General features: G+C 51.9%; 1 protein-coding gene across 7 annotated transcripts in view; it reads left to right on the forward strand.

Moving 5' to 3' along the window:
* ST14 (suppression of tumorigenicity 14) overlaps nucleotides 1–17,295 on the forward strand; it is a 20,969-nt gene extending 3,674 nt beyond the window's left edge. For 2 of the 7 annotated variants that reach the window (XM_031556862.1, XM_019622964.1), the window contains exons 2-19: nucleotides 7,646–7,805; nucleotides 8,046–8,173; nucleotides 8,699–8,769; nucleotides 9,238–9,398; nucleotides 9,628–9,663; nucleotides 9,997–10,234; nucleotides 10,465–10,604; nucleotides 11,037–11,134; nucleotides 11,693–11,802; nucleotides 12,758–12,888; nucleotides 13,169–13,273; nucleotides 14,021–14,128; nucleotides 14,319–14,432; nucleotides 14,626–14,754; nucleotides 15,110–15,296; nucleotides 15,702–15,976; nucleotides 16,224–16,360; nucleotides 16,842–17,295. In XM_031556862.1, coding sequence (XP_031412722.1) covers nucleotides 7,649–7,805; nucleotides 8,046–8,173; nucleotides 8,699–8,769; nucleotides 9,238–9,398; nucleotides 9,628–9,663; nucleotides 9,997–10,234; nucleotides 10,465–10,604; nucleotides 11,037–11,134; nucleotides 11,693–11,802; nucleotides 12,758–12,888; nucleotides 13,169–13,273; nucleotides 14,021–14,128; nucleotides 14,319–14,432; nucleotides 14,626–14,754; nucleotides 15,110–15,296; nucleotides 15,702–15,976; nucleotides 16,224–16,360; nucleotides 16,842–17,003 — 2,487 coding nt within the window. In that variant the 5' untranslated portion in view covers nucleotides 7,646–7,648 and the 3' untranslated portion in view covers nucleotides 17,004–17,295. Of the gene's footprint in view, nucleotides 1–6; nucleotides 99–3,742; nucleotides 3,884–4,146; nucleotides 4,270–4,466; nucleotides 4,584–4,778; nucleotides 4,919–7,645; nucleotides 7,806–8,045; nucleotides 8,174–8,698; nucleotides 8,770–9,237; nucleotides 9,399–9,627; nucleotides 9,664–9,996; nucleotides 10,235–10,464; nucleotides 10,605–11,036; nucleotides 11,135–11,692; nucleotides 11,803–12,757; nucleotides 12,889–13,168; nucleotides 13,274–14,020; nucleotides 14,129–14,318; nucleotides 14,433–14,625; nucleotides 14,755–15,109; nucleotides 15,297–15,701; nucleotides 15,977–16,223; nucleotides 16,361–16,841 lie in introns of those variants that run through there. The other 5 variants (XM_010723607.2, XM_010723611.3, XM_010723610.3 and 2 more) reach the window with 5 other exon arrangements.

The raw sequence follows: 17,295 nt of genomic DNA on the forward strand, positions 1-17,295 counted from the left end.
GGCGCGCCGCGCCATGGCGGCCTGAGCCGGCGGCGCTGGGCATGGAGCGCGGCCCCGAGGCGCCCGGCGGCGGCATGAAGTACACGGCACGGCTCCAGGTGAGCGTGAGCCCCAACCGCGGGATGGGGGAACAGAGGAAGGCCGGAGATGCCCTCCGCTTCGTGATTCGCGGTGCTGAGGTTGAATCAGTGACGGCCGCTCGCGATTTCACTTAAATGCGCCGCGGTGCGTTGCTGGGTTCGGGTTGCCGAGCAGCGTTGCTCGTTAACCGGGAGTTACCTGCGTGCTTAAGCAGCGTGCCCGGCGCTCTGCACCCACAGCTCGTTCAGTTCAGCTGACAGTGAGCTGCGCTTTTCTCGCTCCCCTGCTGTTGGGAGCCTGGGCTGCTGCTGGTTGTCATCTGACGGCGGGTCGCCGGAGCGCTGAGGAGGAAGCTGGCCCGCAGCAGGAGAAACTGGTCTCCCTGCTTCCAGCCCTGCGTGCAGCCCGGCACAGGGAGAGTCGTCTGCAGTGTGATGGGTGAGGTCCTGTGTCACCCTTGTGCCAAGTGCCGGTTGTTCTCCAGGAAAAAGGACGTTAGGGATCCTCACAGCCTGCTGCTGTAATGGGACCAGGGTGATGGCCGCAGGCTGCGCCAGGGGAAGCGCGGGTTGGATGTTAGGAACAACTTCTTCTCCAATGCACTGCACAGCTGCACGGGGGGTCACCATCCCTGGGGGTGTTCAGAGCCGTGGGATGCGGCACTGAGGGATGTGGGCAGTGGGGGTGGAGCTGAGTCTGGGGATCTGAGAAGTTTTTTCCAACCTGAATGATCGTATGGCAGCTGTGGGTTTCGTACATCTTCACGTCACGGCTGGATGCTCAAACCACCTCTGTCACACTGCGCTGAGCTGCCAGGATCGGGGACGTGGCACGTCCTTCCCTGGGGTCTGAGCACAAGAAGAGCTGATGTGCTCTGGTAGGTCTGTCCTTGCAGATGAACACTTTGTGGAGTTTGTTTCTGGTCGTTCAACTGCTGTTGGGCTTGGTGGACCTGGAAACATGGCGGTGGAGCAGATGGGAGTGTTTTGCAATGACTGTGCTTCCTGCTGTGAGATTTACAGCCCGTGGGTGCAGTGCATGGGGAAGCTAATCCTCGTCCTTAGAAAGGTGCAGAGCTTTTCTCTCAGGCAGTGCCAGTGGCTGCTGGGTGAGCTGCTGCTTGGGCCAGTTCTGCTGCTCTTCTTGCCAAAGGCAAAGACGGATAAGGAAGGCACGGTGAGAGAGAGGCTGAGGTTGATCGAGAGTGCGGAGGACCTTTGCTCTGTAAACAAAAGATCACTGTAAAACTATTGAGGGAACAGGGAGAGCGGTATTGAGGGCCAGACTGGGGAATGTATGGGACCAAAGGTTCTCACCTTGCTCGGGGAGAGCACACCATTTCCAACCAAAGGCCGTGCAGTCTCACCTTACAGAAGGTGTGCTGTGATATCTGGGCAATGAGCTCACACAGAGAAGAGAACAGCTACTGCAGCGGCTGAGTAAGAGTGGATTTGCTGATAGAAGGCTTTGCTTGGTCGGAGATTCTGGTATTTCCCCTGCTGTTGACCCCAAGTATTGAAATATCTTGGCCCAAGTCCACCTCGAGACTGGAAGAGCCAGTAAAGAGTGTGGGCGAAACGTAATGATGAGCTTAGGATGCTTCACTGAGGTCTGGAGCACAGCTGTTTTTTGTTGTTCAGGCACTACTCTGCACCAGGCAAGTTCTAAATAAGCTATTTGCATCTGTGGCACGCTTCTCTTCTGGGCTTTGGAAATCGGGGAGGAATTTCAAGAATCACAGCTATATGTCAGGCCTCTGAGGCGACTTTAATTCCCACCTCTCAATCTTATATGAAAAAAATCTGCTACAACAGAAACACAAATAGATGTGGTCACTCCTATGAGCTGTGTGTTGCATGACACAGCTGTGCTGATAAGGCTGATGCCAGGCCTGTGCTGTCCTGAGCAAACATTAACTTAGTTTCTTCTGTAATTAACCCAAGGGAATTCGGTTTCTCTGTGACTCAGGATGGTCACAAGATAATTGAATGCTATAAAGACCTCTGTTTGGAATTGGTGTATGACAGGTATCTTTCCCTGTTAAACTTGTCCTCTCTGCCTGGAAGTTGGACAGTCTGGAGGATTCTGTCCCTTATTCCCTTCTTGGTTCAGATGCCATCGTTTTACAGTGCAATTACCCTTAATAAGGAACTACTGGAGGAAAATAAAACACTGATAAAGTTTCGACAGTGCTTTACTGCCAATACCGGGGTAACGCAATGTGGACATCCCTTAATGAAACTTAACTCTTATGTTTGCCATTTCCATGCCGTTCTTATCAAGAATTTGTGTGAAAATTATCCTTGTAAGTTTTTTTCTGGTGCAGTACTGAGGTTTTCAGCAGGTGTTGGTGTTGGTCTCAAGTTGGTGTAGCTGCACTTGAGCTACGTGGGTGAAGTGAGTTGCACACTGTGCACATGCTCTCAAGTAGCTTTTAGGGGTATTTTTTGATGTGAAACAAGTTGTTTCCTCATGTACCAGCACCATAAAACTGTTTTGGTCTTTAAGTATCATCTGGAAAACTTTGGGTTTTGAAAGAACGATTTTCTGCGCTCTTTCTGCACAGCAGTGCACAAGCCTAATGTACAGTAAACCCTTGGAAGGTCTCTGGGATCTGAACTGCTCCTCTGAAATGCTCGTTTCTCTTCCTCTGCCAGGCCCAAGGAATGCAGTTGGTAATAAAACACCACTTGAGCAGCAACTTCCCTTTCTGCACCCCCATCAAGTCTCAGTCTTGAGAAAATAAATATATTTTGAAGACGTGTAGTGAGAGTAAGGTGTGGGATGTGATGGTGTCCTCGCTTTGCTCAGGCACGTGAGGCTTTTGTACCCACTTCAGAAGGAGAAGCTTTGCTGCAGCAAAGCAGCTGGATGTGATGCAGTGTGTGTTATTTGGAGGCAGGCAGCCTCCCTGTGCAACTGTGGGAGATCTGTGAGCCCACTCCACTCATCTCCAAGGCCAGGCTGTCCCAGGCCGTGAGCCTGCCCTGCTGCCTGCAGCCAGAGCTGGCTGATGAGGTGGCTGATGGCTGCCATCCCTCTCATTTCCAGATCTGCACACTGCTCATGTGATAATTGTTTTAGATTTTATTGAGCGGGTGTGGCTGGAAAAGGGGAGGTGAGAACTGCCTCTTGGATACACAGGCTGGGATCCGAAGGGTGTGATTACTTGGCAAGGATCAGGTAATGGTCTGATGTCTCTCCTTCATCTCAGGAGACCTCCCCCAGGTCCTCTCTGACTTTGCACTGCATCTCTTGGCTGTGTGCATTGGTGTCAGACAGGGAGCCGTAGTGCAGACCTGGAGCAGAGGGAAGGAAAGGGGCTGTGCAGAGCCACGCAGCTGCCAGCAGAGCTGGGTGATGCTGTTGGTCACAAAGCTGCTGTTCGCTTCTGTGTGGATCTGTGGCAGAGGAGATGGGACTGGAATGTGGTAGCAGTCGAGGGAAGCAGTTGAATCCCATATCTGTGTTGTGCTGGGCAAACAAATTAACTGCTGATGATAAGAGACAGGTGAAACTCATGGCCAAGAGCCCAGTAGCTGTGTGGGGCAGAGTCCAGTGAGGCAGACATGGGACACCAGGTCAGAGGACGTGCCTGGGAGGGGTGCAGAGCAGAGGGGGCTGTTGGTGTGTGGGCCGTGCCGAGCTGCCCTGCTGGCACTGCCAGGCAAGCCTGAAACCAGCCAGGAAGGGTAATGAATCCCACATTGGCCAGCCCTCTGTAAACATCCCAGAAATCCTCTTGCTGGTCACCTCCTGACCTTGCTGGGAGTCCCTGCTGCAGGAGAATCTCTGCTTTCCAGTAAGTCATCTCCCATCCAGACTCTGCTGTGGCAGTTCCCACCCTCCCTCTGTGCTTGCTGCATTTCCTGCTAACAGAATTAGTCACTTCTGCATCTTCTGGTTTGTCCAGTCAGGCCGATTACGGTTGCTGTCTAAAAATAAATTACGTAGCTGTTTTACTGAGGAGTGGGAAGGTTTGCTTACATACTGGATGTCACTGGGGAGCTGCATGCAGGAGGTCTCAGTTTACATCTCTGTGCACACTCCTCTCCTCATCCTCCTCACCGTCTGCGTTCCAGGAGAAACTGAGGTGTGGGAGAAGTGAGGCACCCTCTGAAAACAGGTGCTGAGTGCAGGAGTCCCAGTCCTTGGTCTGTTTTGCTGAGAAATCAAGGCTTTGCGGAGGTGAGTGGGACATGCTGAGGGTGGCACAGGACGCTGCAGTTCCCCACGCTGCAGCCCAGCAGTCTGACCACTAAATGAACAGCTGAAGGCTCACCTGCTGGTTGGTTGAGGGCTTTTTGGTCTTCTTTTTTTGGGGGGCAGTTTGGGCTGTTGCTTGCTCTTCCACATCAGGAAAGGACTCGGATTATTAAACACTGACTTCCCGACTCTTTACCATATGCACAAGAGGCTCCTTCTTGTCACCTGGAGGCTTTTCAGAAGTAAGCTGCGGAGAAAGCACACTTCCCTCTGTGCCCTGGTGGTTACAGCTCAGGGTAAGCTGCTCCTGTGTGCCTGTCCTGCCTCCTCAGCAGTGACACACATCTTTCTGGCCCTTTCACTCGCTTGGCACACGTGACTTTCCTCCCAGGACACTGCATGGCAGCAGCACCAGTCAGAAACCTCCGTGCCTACCGGAGAGCCCTGCAGCCAGCAAGGGCTGAGTGAGGAGGAGCAAGAGGAAGTAACTGAACCTGTGACTAACGCGGGGAGAATATCAAGGAAGGTTTTCTGTTAAGGTTTAGAGAAGTCATTTCCTTGTGAGGGGTGAGAGAGTCAGACCTCGGATCGCTTTGTGCTGGCGAGTGTCTCTTGGGGAATCATGAGCAAGGTGAGAGCGGGACATGCGTTGGCATCCTCTCTGATTTACATCTGCAGATGCTGTTGTGGTGAAGGGAATGTTTGGTCTGGGTGAGGAAAATGCACAGCAACAGTCAGCTAAAGGAGATTTAAAAAATGGTCATCTTTCTCTTGATTTTACTGCGATCTTTTGGCTCTTTCTTGCTTTTGGTTCCATCTGGTTTCTGCCTGGCTGAGGGGCACTGAGGAGCAGTGGAGAGGAGCTGCTTTTCCCCGACAGGCAGGAGGGGCAGCACACTGAGGATGTGTAGCACACTGAGTGTGGAGCAGTGGCTGAACTGTGCTGTTTGGACACGGATGTGTCTGGTACTAAGGTCAAATGGGTGCTGAGTGTGGGCAGGAAAGATTATTCAGAGGTTGGGACAGAGCCTTGTCTGAAATCTTCTGGCATGGTCTGGTACATTCCCGTGGTGCTTGGGGAATGCTTCAGATCCTTTGTATTGACAAGGTACTTCTCAGGAATCACTTGCCCAACCTGCAGTATGCAACAGGTTTTCAGAGCATCTTCACCATGTCAGAGGAGGCTGGGAAACAATGGGGCTTGTGAGATGTGAGCATGGGAGAGGATGAGACCTTAAAGGAGAGAGTAGGGACAGAAACCTCTTTATCCCTGGACACTGGGATAAGCCCAGGAAAGCTGCTGCCAGGTGAACATCATTAAAGCCCTGGAGATTGTTCTCTTGCCATGGGCTCCTGCAGATGTTAGAAGTGAATTAAATACTTTCCTTTTGCTAATAACAGCAGCATATTGGAAATCCTGGAGGCCAGGACCTGGGAAGGGTTGGCTCTGCAAGCAGTGGGGAAGGGGAGATGCTGATGAGGTTTGTGGTTGGGTTCTTCCCTTTATGTGTCCTTTATGTGAGCTGTGATAGAAGACTCCCGAGCAGAAGGTTTGGGGGATTTGTTTGCTTTGGGAACTGATGGGAGCCAAGTGGCGTGGTTTGAGTGTGCAAAGATGGTGCATCAGGCACAGAATCTTGATTTTGATTGAAGAGTTTCTTGATTTGAGGCGTATACTTGTATTCAGGTTCTCTTTGTGTGTTTTCTCGTACAAAGTTCACTTGATTTGCATTTTCAAGTTCTGTGTGATGGTGGAAGCTAAGCCAGCAGCAGAGCAGTCGCAGTGGGATGGTCCTTGTGCCCTTCTGAGCCTTCTCTTTCTGCGGGCAGTGGCTGGATGTTGATGACAGAAACAGTCTGACACCTCAGAGATGATGCGGCTCACTTTGATTTGTTTTTGCCAATAATAGATAGCACAATTAAATGAAGGCTTCCTACCCCATGCTGTCATTTTTCCTGAGTCGTTGGAGTTTGTGACATTTGTCTTTGAGCAGTTGGTGACGTTTCTGAGCTCTGACACTGAGAGGGCAAGCAGCATCTGACCCAGCATCCTGCTGGCTGGAATGTTACCCCCTTCCAGAGCACAGCAATGCATTTGAAAGCAGCAGATTTGTGCTGGTCAGCATTTTGGGTTGTTGTGTCCTTGCTGTCAGCCGGAGCTGGAGGAGAGGACGTGCTGAGCTTCCTCCGTGCACAGCTAGAGCTGCCCTCAGCTGCACAAGCTCTCCCCATGCCGGGGGCACAAGGCATGCCCTCCCTCTGGAGGACATTTCCAAATTCCTGGTGTGTGCCCTGGCTCTCGGCTACACCCTCCAGCTTTCGTAAGGAGAGCGTGAAGTCATCCCTCCTCCTCTCTGTACACTGAGCGGGCACACAGGGCGAGCTTGTCTCATCAGCAGAGCATGGGGATGGGAGGTGGGTTTTCTCTCTCCAGTTTGCCCCAGCTGGAGGATGGAACGCACCGCTCTGATTCCCTCCCTGGCTGAAGCCTGGGCAGCTGCAGGTATGTGGGCAGGGCGAGGAGCTGGGGCAAGAAAGTGAAACTCCAGGCAGCAAGGGCTCACTGACACTGGTTCCTGCCCCGTGCTTTCATCCTGTGCGTGCAGAGCTGATGCAGGGCTGCGTGCTGTGACAGAGCCCTTCCCCTCGGTGGCCCAGCCCAGCGCAGGGCGGTGATGGCTGAGTGCTGCTGATGCCATTCCTCACTCCTGGGTGAGACCTGCTGATGTCTGCCAGCACGTTTGGTCCCGAGAGGCGGGCTGGCTGCTGGCGGGGGGGGGTTTGTTTGGTGTTCATCCTTGTGTGCTATTGCTTCTGTAAGTCATTTGTTCTGAGTGAGAGATCCAAGCAGGAATGTAGGAGTGTTGTGTTGGCCCAGCAAACGCACGGCGTGGTGTGAATGTACAGGGAGGAAGTAGTTTGCCTTCTGTTTCAGGCACACAGCACTGTTTATAGCCTGCTGTGTGCTGTGGGGTGGCACACCTGTCTCATAGCAGGTGTTGTGGAGAGGTGATTTTCTGTCTGCTTTTTCACTTACCTTGAGGTTCTGGGTTTGTGACCTGCCACGGCCGTGGGCTGTGTGTGGGCTCAAACTGATCAGCTTGGGTTAGGCCCAGAAGGAAGCATCCACTTCCTTTTGGGGCGCGAGGAGGAGGCAAATGTTAGCACTGCTGTCTGTGCAGGATCCTGCTTGGGGGTGGCTGTGGGACTGCTGGCACTGAGGTGTCTGTTGTGCTCTCAGTGATGCCCAAAGGCTCTGCTCTGTGTCTGCGGGTGCCTGACTGCTTTGCAGTTGGATCTCTCCAAACCAATCTCGGGGACTGACCTTTCCATTGTCCTGCCCTCTCTTCCCATACAGGACATGAACAACCTGGAGGAAGGGGTGGAGTTCCTCCCTGCCATGAACACCAAGAAGATGGAGAAGCGTGGCCCGAAGCGAAGGGTAGTTGTGACCATTCTGATCATTGCTTTTCTGCTCATCTCCCTTGTCACTGGCCTCCTGGTTTGGCACTTCAAATGTGAGTGTGATGTTAAGCTAATGTGGGGTGGTGGCATGCACTGGGAACATAACCCTGCTATTGTGGATTTGGAAGAGCTTCATCATTACCGAGTGTTGCTCACGTATGACCTTTCTATTAAGTGCAGTAGCAGCCAGAGGCTCCAGAAAGCAGAGAGCCCTTTTCTCCCCCATCACTGGAGATCAGCTGTGCCACAGTCCCTGCCCTGACTGCCTTTCCCTGTGAAATGTTACCTTCCAGACAGGAACGCGCCTGTGCGGAAAGTCTTCAATGGCCACCTGCGAGTTCTGAACTGGGAATTCATCGATGCCTATGAGAACTCCAGTTCTCCAGACTTCATCATGCTGGCTAAGAAGGTGAAGAGCACGGTAAGCGTTTTCTTGGATCCCTACTGCTGAGTTTTTATTTTTGTTCTGTGGCCGTAGAGATCCTACTTGGACCTTGGAGCTTTCTCACTTCTCTCAACTCTTCTTGCTCATCACAAGTCGCGTGACTCACTTTTAAATGGATCTTGCTATCACAGCTCCAGCCCGCTGCCACGGTGTCTCCCTGCCCTGTGGCCCAGTGTGCCATGTGGGGTTGCCTAGGCAAATCCCAGGACTGGCAGGTTACCCAGGTCTGGCATGTAGGGTCAGAGAGGAAAAGCAGCTCTACAGCTGAGCAAGCTTTGGGGCTGGGGCTGAGGCAGGAGCTGGCTGCAGGAGTCTGGACACTTGTCTCCTTCTTTCAGCTCTCCTTCTTCCACTCTTTGGCCCCTGCAGATTCCTGCACTCCTGGGATGCTGGGTATGTGTCCTGATTTTCCTCCAGAGGCTTGAAGCTCTATCTGTCATTGTCCTTTCTGCTCTCCTCACTTTAAGATGTGCTGATCATTCTTCTTTAAACTCCTCTTAGGTAGAGGATATCTACAGGAGTCATCCAGATATTGGCCCTTACCATAAGGAGACAATAATAACTGCGTTCAGGTGAGTGTTAGGAGATGCTATCTGAGCTGAGATCGGGAGTTCTGGGGTGTCACATTGGCCGTAAGACCCTCTTTGCTGGGCTGCTGTTGATGGAGGTACCTCAGTAGTCACCCCAAGTGAGGTGGTAAAGGTTGAGCAGTGAAAAGCAACCTCACAAGCATTGTGCTGAGCCAGAATATTGTTTTCTCCAATCTGTCTCATCATGTGCCGAGGGAGATGTCTTGGTGCAGTAAGCCCTATAAAACACAGCAGCTGGTGTCTGGCAGCCTGGAAAGGGTCTTCACAGACTGACTGGGGCCTTTGCTGGACTTCAGTTTGCTCAGCTTGTTATTGAGGCTATCCCTTTCCTGTGGTCATCCTCCAACAACAGCTTATCATTTGTCTGGCCCCTTCTCTTTTGATACGTCAGCCCTCCCATGTCTGTCTTTGCTGTCCTTGCCCTCACCCCATAATCACCCTCCCTCACAGCGAAGGCAGTGTCATTGCCTACTACTTGTCAGAGTTCATCGTCCCCAAGTACCGCGAGGAGAATCTTGAAAGGGCCATGGCAGACAAGCAGAATTTGGTCCAGAGGCTGAACCCACGGCTGCGAAACCCCACGCTGAAGGTGGAGTCAGTCATCGCTTTCCGTGAGTGTTGTGTTACTGTGTGGGACTGGGGAGGAAAGGGGAGGCCCTGCTGTTTCACTGGAGCATTTAGCTGCCAGCTGTACCCCTCCTTCGGGTGCCCTTGGCTGCAGGGGCTGCTTGAAGGGTAAGCACAAGCCACATCGGTGCAAACCCTAGCAACCTCTTCAGCTTTGTGTGAAGAGACTTTTCACAGCTCAAAGGGTGATAGCACCTCTGTTTCTTTCTGCAGCTGCCGACCCCAGCATCGCTCAGAATCCTCGGGACAGTAAGTACAGTTCTTCTTCAGTCTCAGTGTAATAGCCTCTGTGCATCCCTGGGTGTCTGCAGGGTGACAGTTTCCCTTTTGGGGTGAGGAAGGGCCTGAAGGGAGGTGCTTTGCCTGAGGCAGATCTCCGTGTGTTGCTTGGAGCTGGTTTGGGGTTGGCCAAACTTGCTGTTACCCAGCAGTGGTGGATGGCCTGGTCTGTCCTTCCACAGTGCCTTTCTGCAGGAAGGCAAACCTCCAACACATGTCCTCTGTATAACCTGCACCCACAAGAAAGATCTCTCCTCCTCCTCCTCATTTGCCCTGATAACTCTTTGCTGTTCTCCTGGGCAGATAGTTGCCTTTTCGCCCTCCATGCCAAGGAAGGGGAGATCACCAGTTTCACCACGCCGGGGTTCCCCCACAGCCCGTACCCTAACAATGCACGCTGCTACTGGGCACTGAGGGCAGATGCCAACTCCATCATCAGCCTGACCTTCAAGACACTGGACTTGGAGCAGTGCACAGACAGCAGTGACTACATCAAGGTGTACAACTCTCTGAGCCCTGTGGAGCCCCATGCTTTGGTGAGGTGAGCGTCCCCAGGGTTTGCTGCTCCTTCTCTTTGGGGTGGGGAGAGGGGTTCGTGTTGGCTCTGCTTTGGCTTTGTGTGTGGCACTGAGTCCTCGTGGGAGGTGGCAGGCTGATCCTGAGCTGCACAGAAGTCCTGGTGGTGGAGCTCGTGTCCCTGATCAGAGCTGATCTGTGCTACTTGAGGCTCACTGTGCAGCTGCCCAACAGATTCTGTTCCTTCCCTTGTAGGCTCTGTGGGAACTATGCTCCTTCGTACAACCTGACCTTCCTGTCCTCCCAGAACGTTATGCTCGTCACGTTGATTACCAACAAGGAGGGGAGATTCCCTGGCTTTAAGGCTGAATTCTTCCAGCTCCCGAAGATGAAAGGTAAGCATAGACCTTGGCCCAGTTTTCCCCACCTCTCCCTACCACAAGCAGCTGAAGAAGGAAGTGCAGCTGTGGCTGTGGTCAGTTTGCCAGGCATTTTTCCAGGGCTGGGAGCTGTGGAAGCAAGGTCTTAGCTCTTTGAGCTTGTCTTGCCTACAGCTCTTGGCTGCTGTAATGATGTTCCCTGAGGAGAGGAAAATAAGAATTAGGACTGGGCGTGCAGATGGATGTATGCAGGAAGTACCTATTGATTTCCTGAGTTCTCTTGAAGCCTTGGAGCAGGAGCTGATTTCTGCCAGAGATTAACTTAAATGTGTTAAAGGCTGATGCATTTCTCTCCTTTCCTGCCTCAGCCAGTAGCCACTTATGTCTTGGGAAAGCCACATCTCTCTGAATCTCTAACCTGCATTCATCTTCCTGCTTCTCTTCCAGTGTGTGGTGGAACTCTAAGAGGAGAGAGTGGCACTTTCACCACTCCCTATTACCCAGCACACTACCCACCAGCCACGGACTGTGTCTGGAACATAGAGGTAAGACACATTCTCCTCTTAGCCTTAAATATGGTGTCAAATAACCTGCCTATATGGGACGGACTGCAAATGAGTTTACAGAAGGCACTGCCTAGAGGTTTAGAGTCTGAGATGGCTAGAAGAGGTTTTAGGACTAATGTCAAAGGCAGAAGAGGCTGAGGGAAGTCTGGACCTTGTGTGACACTTATTGTAGCCCCCAGAAGCGATAGCTTTGCACAGTGCACTTGATCTGGGCTTTGGGGCAGAGCTGTCACTTGCTGGTAAAACTGCTGGTAGGGTCTATCTTTTGCCCTGGGGAAGTGGACACAGTTGACAAAGGTCTGGCCTCAGCCGCCTTCTGTGTGCTGCTTTAATGTGAAATCCTAGGGTCAGCAAGCCAAGTGGCTGTCTAAATGACAAGGTGAGCAGTAGTGGCTTTTGGGGGAGGTATTTCTTTTTCTGCTTGTCTTCTTTCCTTTTTCAGTTATCTATCCTTGTCTCAAACATTTTCCCATGTAACTCATTCCCATATTTATTGCTTCAGAAAAGAAGCATGCCTCTGACTCTTTCCTCTTGCAGGTTCCCTCTAAAAAGAATGTGAAGGTGCGTTTCAATATGTTCTTTGTGCTGGAGCCCGGGGTCCCAGTCAGCTCCTGTACCAAGGACTATGTGCAGATCAACAACACGAGGTAGGTTTTGGGCAGTCTGTCTGACTGTGGCTTTGGCCCTTCAAGTAAGGAGGCTGTGTTCAGTTCTATGGCATTCTGTACTTTCCTTAAACTTGCTGTGGGAGCAAGGTGCTGTGCTCTCTGGGATGTGCTGAGGCAAGGTAGTGCTCAGGTCTGACCTCATAGCTCGATGGCAGTGGTGAAAGCAGATCCACCCACACTCCTTGTTCTGAACATCAGACAAAGGGTTTGTTGCATGCTGCAGCTGAAAAAAAAACAAAGGCAGGCTGTGGAGCATCACCTTCCATGCATTTCGTGCAGAAAGGCAGGTCCATGAGGCAACAGCTGGTGTGATTTTGCTTGGATGAGTATTTCTCCATTGTTAGGCCGATTGCATCCCCTTCTCTGATGCATTTGCTTTTAAATGTACTGTTAACTCTTACACAACCTAATGGAAGCTGGACTAAAAACACAGTGTGGTACTGCACAGGGGAAGCAAGCAGTGTTGTTTCACAACATTTTGGGCAAGAGGGCTGACCCTTTGAGGAGAGAGGGTTTCAAAATCAGAATCTGTATCTGTGGCCCTGGCTAGTTCCTGTTCTTCCTTGTGAAGCAATTTCCTACTGACCCACTATGGGAAGGGATCCTGGGGCTTTAGAGGCAGCACTTGATGGATCTGAGACCAGAGAGACAATGATCAGCTTGTCATCAGGGATCTGGCTAAACTTGTGCCTGATTGTCTTTAGGGCCACAGTTTGGTGTTGCTTGCAGCTGGCTCCAACCTTCTGCCAACTACAACAAAACTCAGCTCTTGTGTGCTGGCATTGAGATCCAGCAACTCGTGCTCAATTCTGACCTCCTTGGCTGTCTGCTCACGTGAAGTCACCCTTTGTGGTGATGGGGAAATCAGGGATGTAAGAAGGGCTCCTCAGTGTTGATCTGTAGCACTCCGTTGGTGTTCATTTTCTCCCATCAGGTACTGTGGGGAACGTTCCCAGTTTGTGGTGGCCAGCAGCACCAACAAGATAGCAGTGCAGTTCCACTCAGACCGTTCCTACACGGACACTGGTTTCTCTGCAGAATACCTGTCCTACGACTCCAGCGACCGTGAGTTGAAGCCTGGAGGCCATGGGTGGGAACTGGAGGTGTTCTGCAGGATAAATAACTGGAGGCTCTACCTGTTCTACGCTTCTTCTATCTCCCTGTAAATTGAGAAGCATGTTTTTGTGGGGATAGGAGCATGTCTTGTTTCCCTGCAGATCTCCTTGTAGTCCTCTGTTCTGAGGAAAAGCTGTTTTTTACGTTAGATGCTGCAAGGAGGAAGCTCAGAGCACTGGGAAGTACCGCAGAGGGGCTCACGTGTTGTTTTGCTTCTCCTCCCTCCCAGCCTGCCCTGGCAAGTTTGCCTGCAACACCGGGCGCTGCATTGAGAAAAGCATGCGCTGCGACGGGTGGTTGGACTGCGTTGATGGCAGTGATGAGCGGTCCTGCAGTAAGTGCCCTTCCTTCCTTCCTGCTTTCCTTCCTTCTTTCCTTCCTTCCTTCCTTTTGGCTCTTTATGGAAAGGTGCACCACTGCAGGGTGCCTGAGGGTGCTGTGCTGGGTTTGTTCTGGCAGTGAGCCTCAGTTCGGTTACAGAACTGGGCAGGAGTTGCAGAGTACATATGGAACACCCGTGTGATGCATGGATATTGTTCTGTATGCAGAAGTTTTTCCTCTTGCATTCACAGCGCTATCTAATATGTGTTATTGTTCCTGTTGTTTGAAGTTAATTAGAAGGGACGGGATTCCCTGGTTTGGGATCTTGTCCTGAGGCATGGGGCTGTTTTCTGAAGGAGAAATGTGCTGCTGGCATAGCTGCCACGTGGGGACACCCCTGTGGTTTGGGTATCCCAGGTGCTTTCCCACCGGTGGTGGCAATGTCTTTCCTTTGGGTGTCCTGCTTCATTGAGGATGGGGTTATGTGAGTATCCAACCCACCTGCCTCTGACATCGCAGCTCCCCAAATAGTTTTGTTTCTGGAGCAGTAGAAATACCATGGTGTAGGTCAAGTGCATGTATGGTTATGTGCCTGTGCCTGCTCACAAGCTGTTGTGATGTTTTCTGGTGTGCTTGTTTCTGTGTGCTTGAGTTCCCACTTGGGAACCACCCAGATTTTCCTGTGATGCCAGGTGTGTTGCTGGTGACCCCATGGGTAAATTGCAGATCTGTCCCCTGATTTCTCTCTCTTCTTTCTCAGCCTGTACTGACCAGCAGTTCAAGTGCCAGAATGGCTGGTGCAAGCCCAAGTTCTGGCTTTGTGACAACGTGAATGACTGCGGTGACAACAGTGATGAGTTGCAGTGCAGTGAGTAACTTGTGCTGTGGGCAGGATGGGCTGAGGGCTTGAAAAAGGTGAAGGGGTGGTGGTGGAAGCACCGGTGTTTGTAGCTGCAGAGGCTTTACCTATGTTGGAGGAGAGGGAGATGGATGCAGCCATGCAGATTTTCTGGGACCGTGAGTGCTTTGCTGTTTCTCAGGAGCTGCTCTCTCCTCAGGTTGTGCAAACAACAGCTTCAAGTGCAGCAATGGGAAGTGCATCCTCAGCACACAGAAGTGTGATGGCAAGGACGACTGCGGAGATGGGAGCGACGAGGGCACCTGCAGCAAAGGCAAGGATGGGCTGTGGTGGGGACCTCCTTTGACATGCAGCCTCTTATGGATGTTCTCGTGGCTGGGCAGCCTGGAGTGCATTTCTGCACGCAGTGGCAATGTCCTGGGGTGGGCAGAAATGGGGAGGGGCTCCTGATCAGCAGAATTTCCCCAGCGCTGGGACTAACCCTTCTCCCTTTGATCTTCCTGCAGCAACCCAGTCAACAGTTGCCTGCAAACAGTACACATACAAGTGCCGCAATGGGCTCTGCATCAGCAAGCAGAACCCAGAGTGTGATGGGCAGAATGACTGCGAAGACAATTCTGATGAGGACAACTGCAGTGAGTACCCCAGCAAAGGGAATACGTGGGGTTCTGGGCTGGGCCACTTAAACCAACATGTGTGGTAGAGAGAACCCCTGGGCAGCAGCTTGGATCTGGAATTAGCTGTGTTCTTTAGCAGTGTGCCAAGTGCCTGCATTGTCCAAGATGTTTCCAGAGGGTTTACACAGAGAATGCAGGTGTTTGTCTGCACATTTGCTGATTTGGCCAGTGAGTGTAGCAGATTTGTTTTTATGCTGCTAAGCTGATAGCGTCAGCCATCCGTGGTGTGGGAGGGAGCACTTGTGCTGTTCTGGAGAAAGGAAAAGGGTGGTGGTGGGAGTATCTAAGTGTCCCTTCTCCTTCCTCATCCCAGACTGCGGGACCCGCTCCTACATTAGGAAATCACGGATCGTTGGTGGGCAGAACTCAGATGTGGGAGAGTGGCCATGGCAGGTCAGCCTCCATGCCAAGAGTCAGGGCCACGTCTGCGGAGCCTCACTCATCTCGGAGACCTGGCTGGTGTCAGCAGCACATTGCTTCCTGCAGATTCAAGGCATCAGGTAGGTGGGAGCCAGGGCGCTACTTCTGCCAGGGACACTTTGTGCAACAGATCTCAGGGCTGCCTGGTTTAGCACTGTCACAGACAGATGGATTTGGGGGAGAATCTTGTAGTGAAGTGGAAGCAGACAGTTGGAGTACACTGTTTACTTGTTGAGGTGCCACATCAGTTCCACATTGTGTTTGCAGGCACTGCAGTGATTGATAGGTGGTGGGATTTGGGCTGACAGGTCGCCCAGACACTGGCACTTCCCTTTTCAGCCACTTGCTTCTCTGAATAAGCAGAAGGATTTGTAGAGGCACTTGTCAAGGAAACTTTTGAAGATAGCAGGCTCAGTTTGTGAGGTGGGATGTCTGCTGGCTCTGCACAGCAGGACCTCACAGCTCCTGTACTGTGACTCCTGCAGGTACTCAGATGCCAGCCTGTGGACAGCCTACCTGGGCCTGACCAACCAGAGCAAACGCAACGACGCCAACGTGCAAACGAGGCAAATCAAGCGCATCATCTCCCACCCCTACTTCAATGACTACACCTACGACTACGATATTGCTGTGATGGAGCTGCAGAACCCTGTCACCTTCTCCTCTGTTGTCCAGCCCATCTGCCTGCCCGATTCCACGCACAACTTCCCCGTGGGCAAAGATCTGTGGGTGACCGGATGGGGAGCGACTGTGGAAGGAGGTGAGCACTGGAGTGACTCAGTTTGCTGGGAGACCAGAGTCAGATGCGATTCCCTTGGGACTGCACACAGTTGAGGTCCCAGAGCTCAAGGGAAAAGGCAGTTGTTGCAGTGGGGACTTAGCTGATAATTAATTGGTCACTTGTTAGGAGCCAGAGGCGTGAATGAAGCATACAGATATGAGACTGTACAGGGGAGGGGACTGCTGCTAAACTGACTTTGTGCTTACGCTTTTTCTGGTCCTTACAGGCAGTGGATCCACCATCTTGCAGAAAGCAGAAATCCGGGTTATCAATCAGACTATCTGCAACCAGCTGCTGACCGACCAGCTGACGCAGCGCATGATGTGTGTGGGGGTCCTGACGGGCGGCGTGGACGCGTGCCAGGTAGGCGAGCGCTCCGCTTTATTGCTGTTAGCAGGAACATCAGTTAGCCAGACCAGCTCTTTGCTCAGCGCTTTTTATTCTGGCACACTTAATAATATGCTACGCGTCTATGTGGATCCTTCTGGGTTCGCATGGACGAACTAGAATGCATGGCAGCAGCAAATTGTATTTATTGATGCATGCTGCGGTCTCATAAATGGACCACCAGGTCGGAGAGCAGTGCAGCTGCACTCTGCCTGCTCGCTGTTAACGAGAGGCTTAGTGAGACAGGCCGCTCGTTTAGATTTGTTTAGCTGTTTTTATTCTGGCATTTTGATTGCTTTTGGTTCGGTTGGGGACTGGTTTTGTAAATTGGATTGAACAGGAAATTGTAGGACTTTTAATTAATCGAATTATTTCATGCCAATTTTATGATTTACTTAAAAACTTTTTTTAATGGTTTAGTATTTATGTATTTATGGTATGGTTTGTTTTTGTGCAGGGAGACTCGGGAGGACCCCTGGTCAGCGTGGAGGACAGCGGGCGGATGTTCCTGGCTGGCGTTGTGAGCTGGGGTGATGGCTGTGCACAGAGAAACAAGCCTGGAGTCTACAGCCGGCTGACAGCACTGCGGACGTGGATCAAGGAGCAGACAGGGCTCTAGGGATGTGCACAACCCCCAGACACAGCCATCTGTGCACAGCACCGGGTGGTGGGGACAACGCGGGCTGTGAGGCACTGCCTGAGGAGCTGCCTCCATTGTGAGCCTCTACCTCACTGCATCTGAGACTCCCAACCTTGGGCTGCTGGGTGAGCACAGCCCTCAGTACTTCATCCTCCCAAAGCCACATCTCCACCCCTTGATTTCTCTTTTATGGGTAAGCGAATGCGGTTCCCACGACAAACTGGAATGAACAGTCATTCAAGAGAGAATTAAACTTGGAATTTTTTATTTA

This window comes from Meleagris gallopavo, chromosome 26 (genome assembly GCF_000146605.3).
Source record: "Meleagris gallopavo isolate NT-WF06-2002-E0010 breed Aviagen turkey brand Nicholas breeding stock chromosome 26, Turkey_5.1, whole genome shotgun sequence".
NCBI classification, from domain to species: Eukaryota; Metazoa; Chordata; class Aves; order Galliformes; family Phasianidae; genus Meleagris; species Meleagris gallopavo.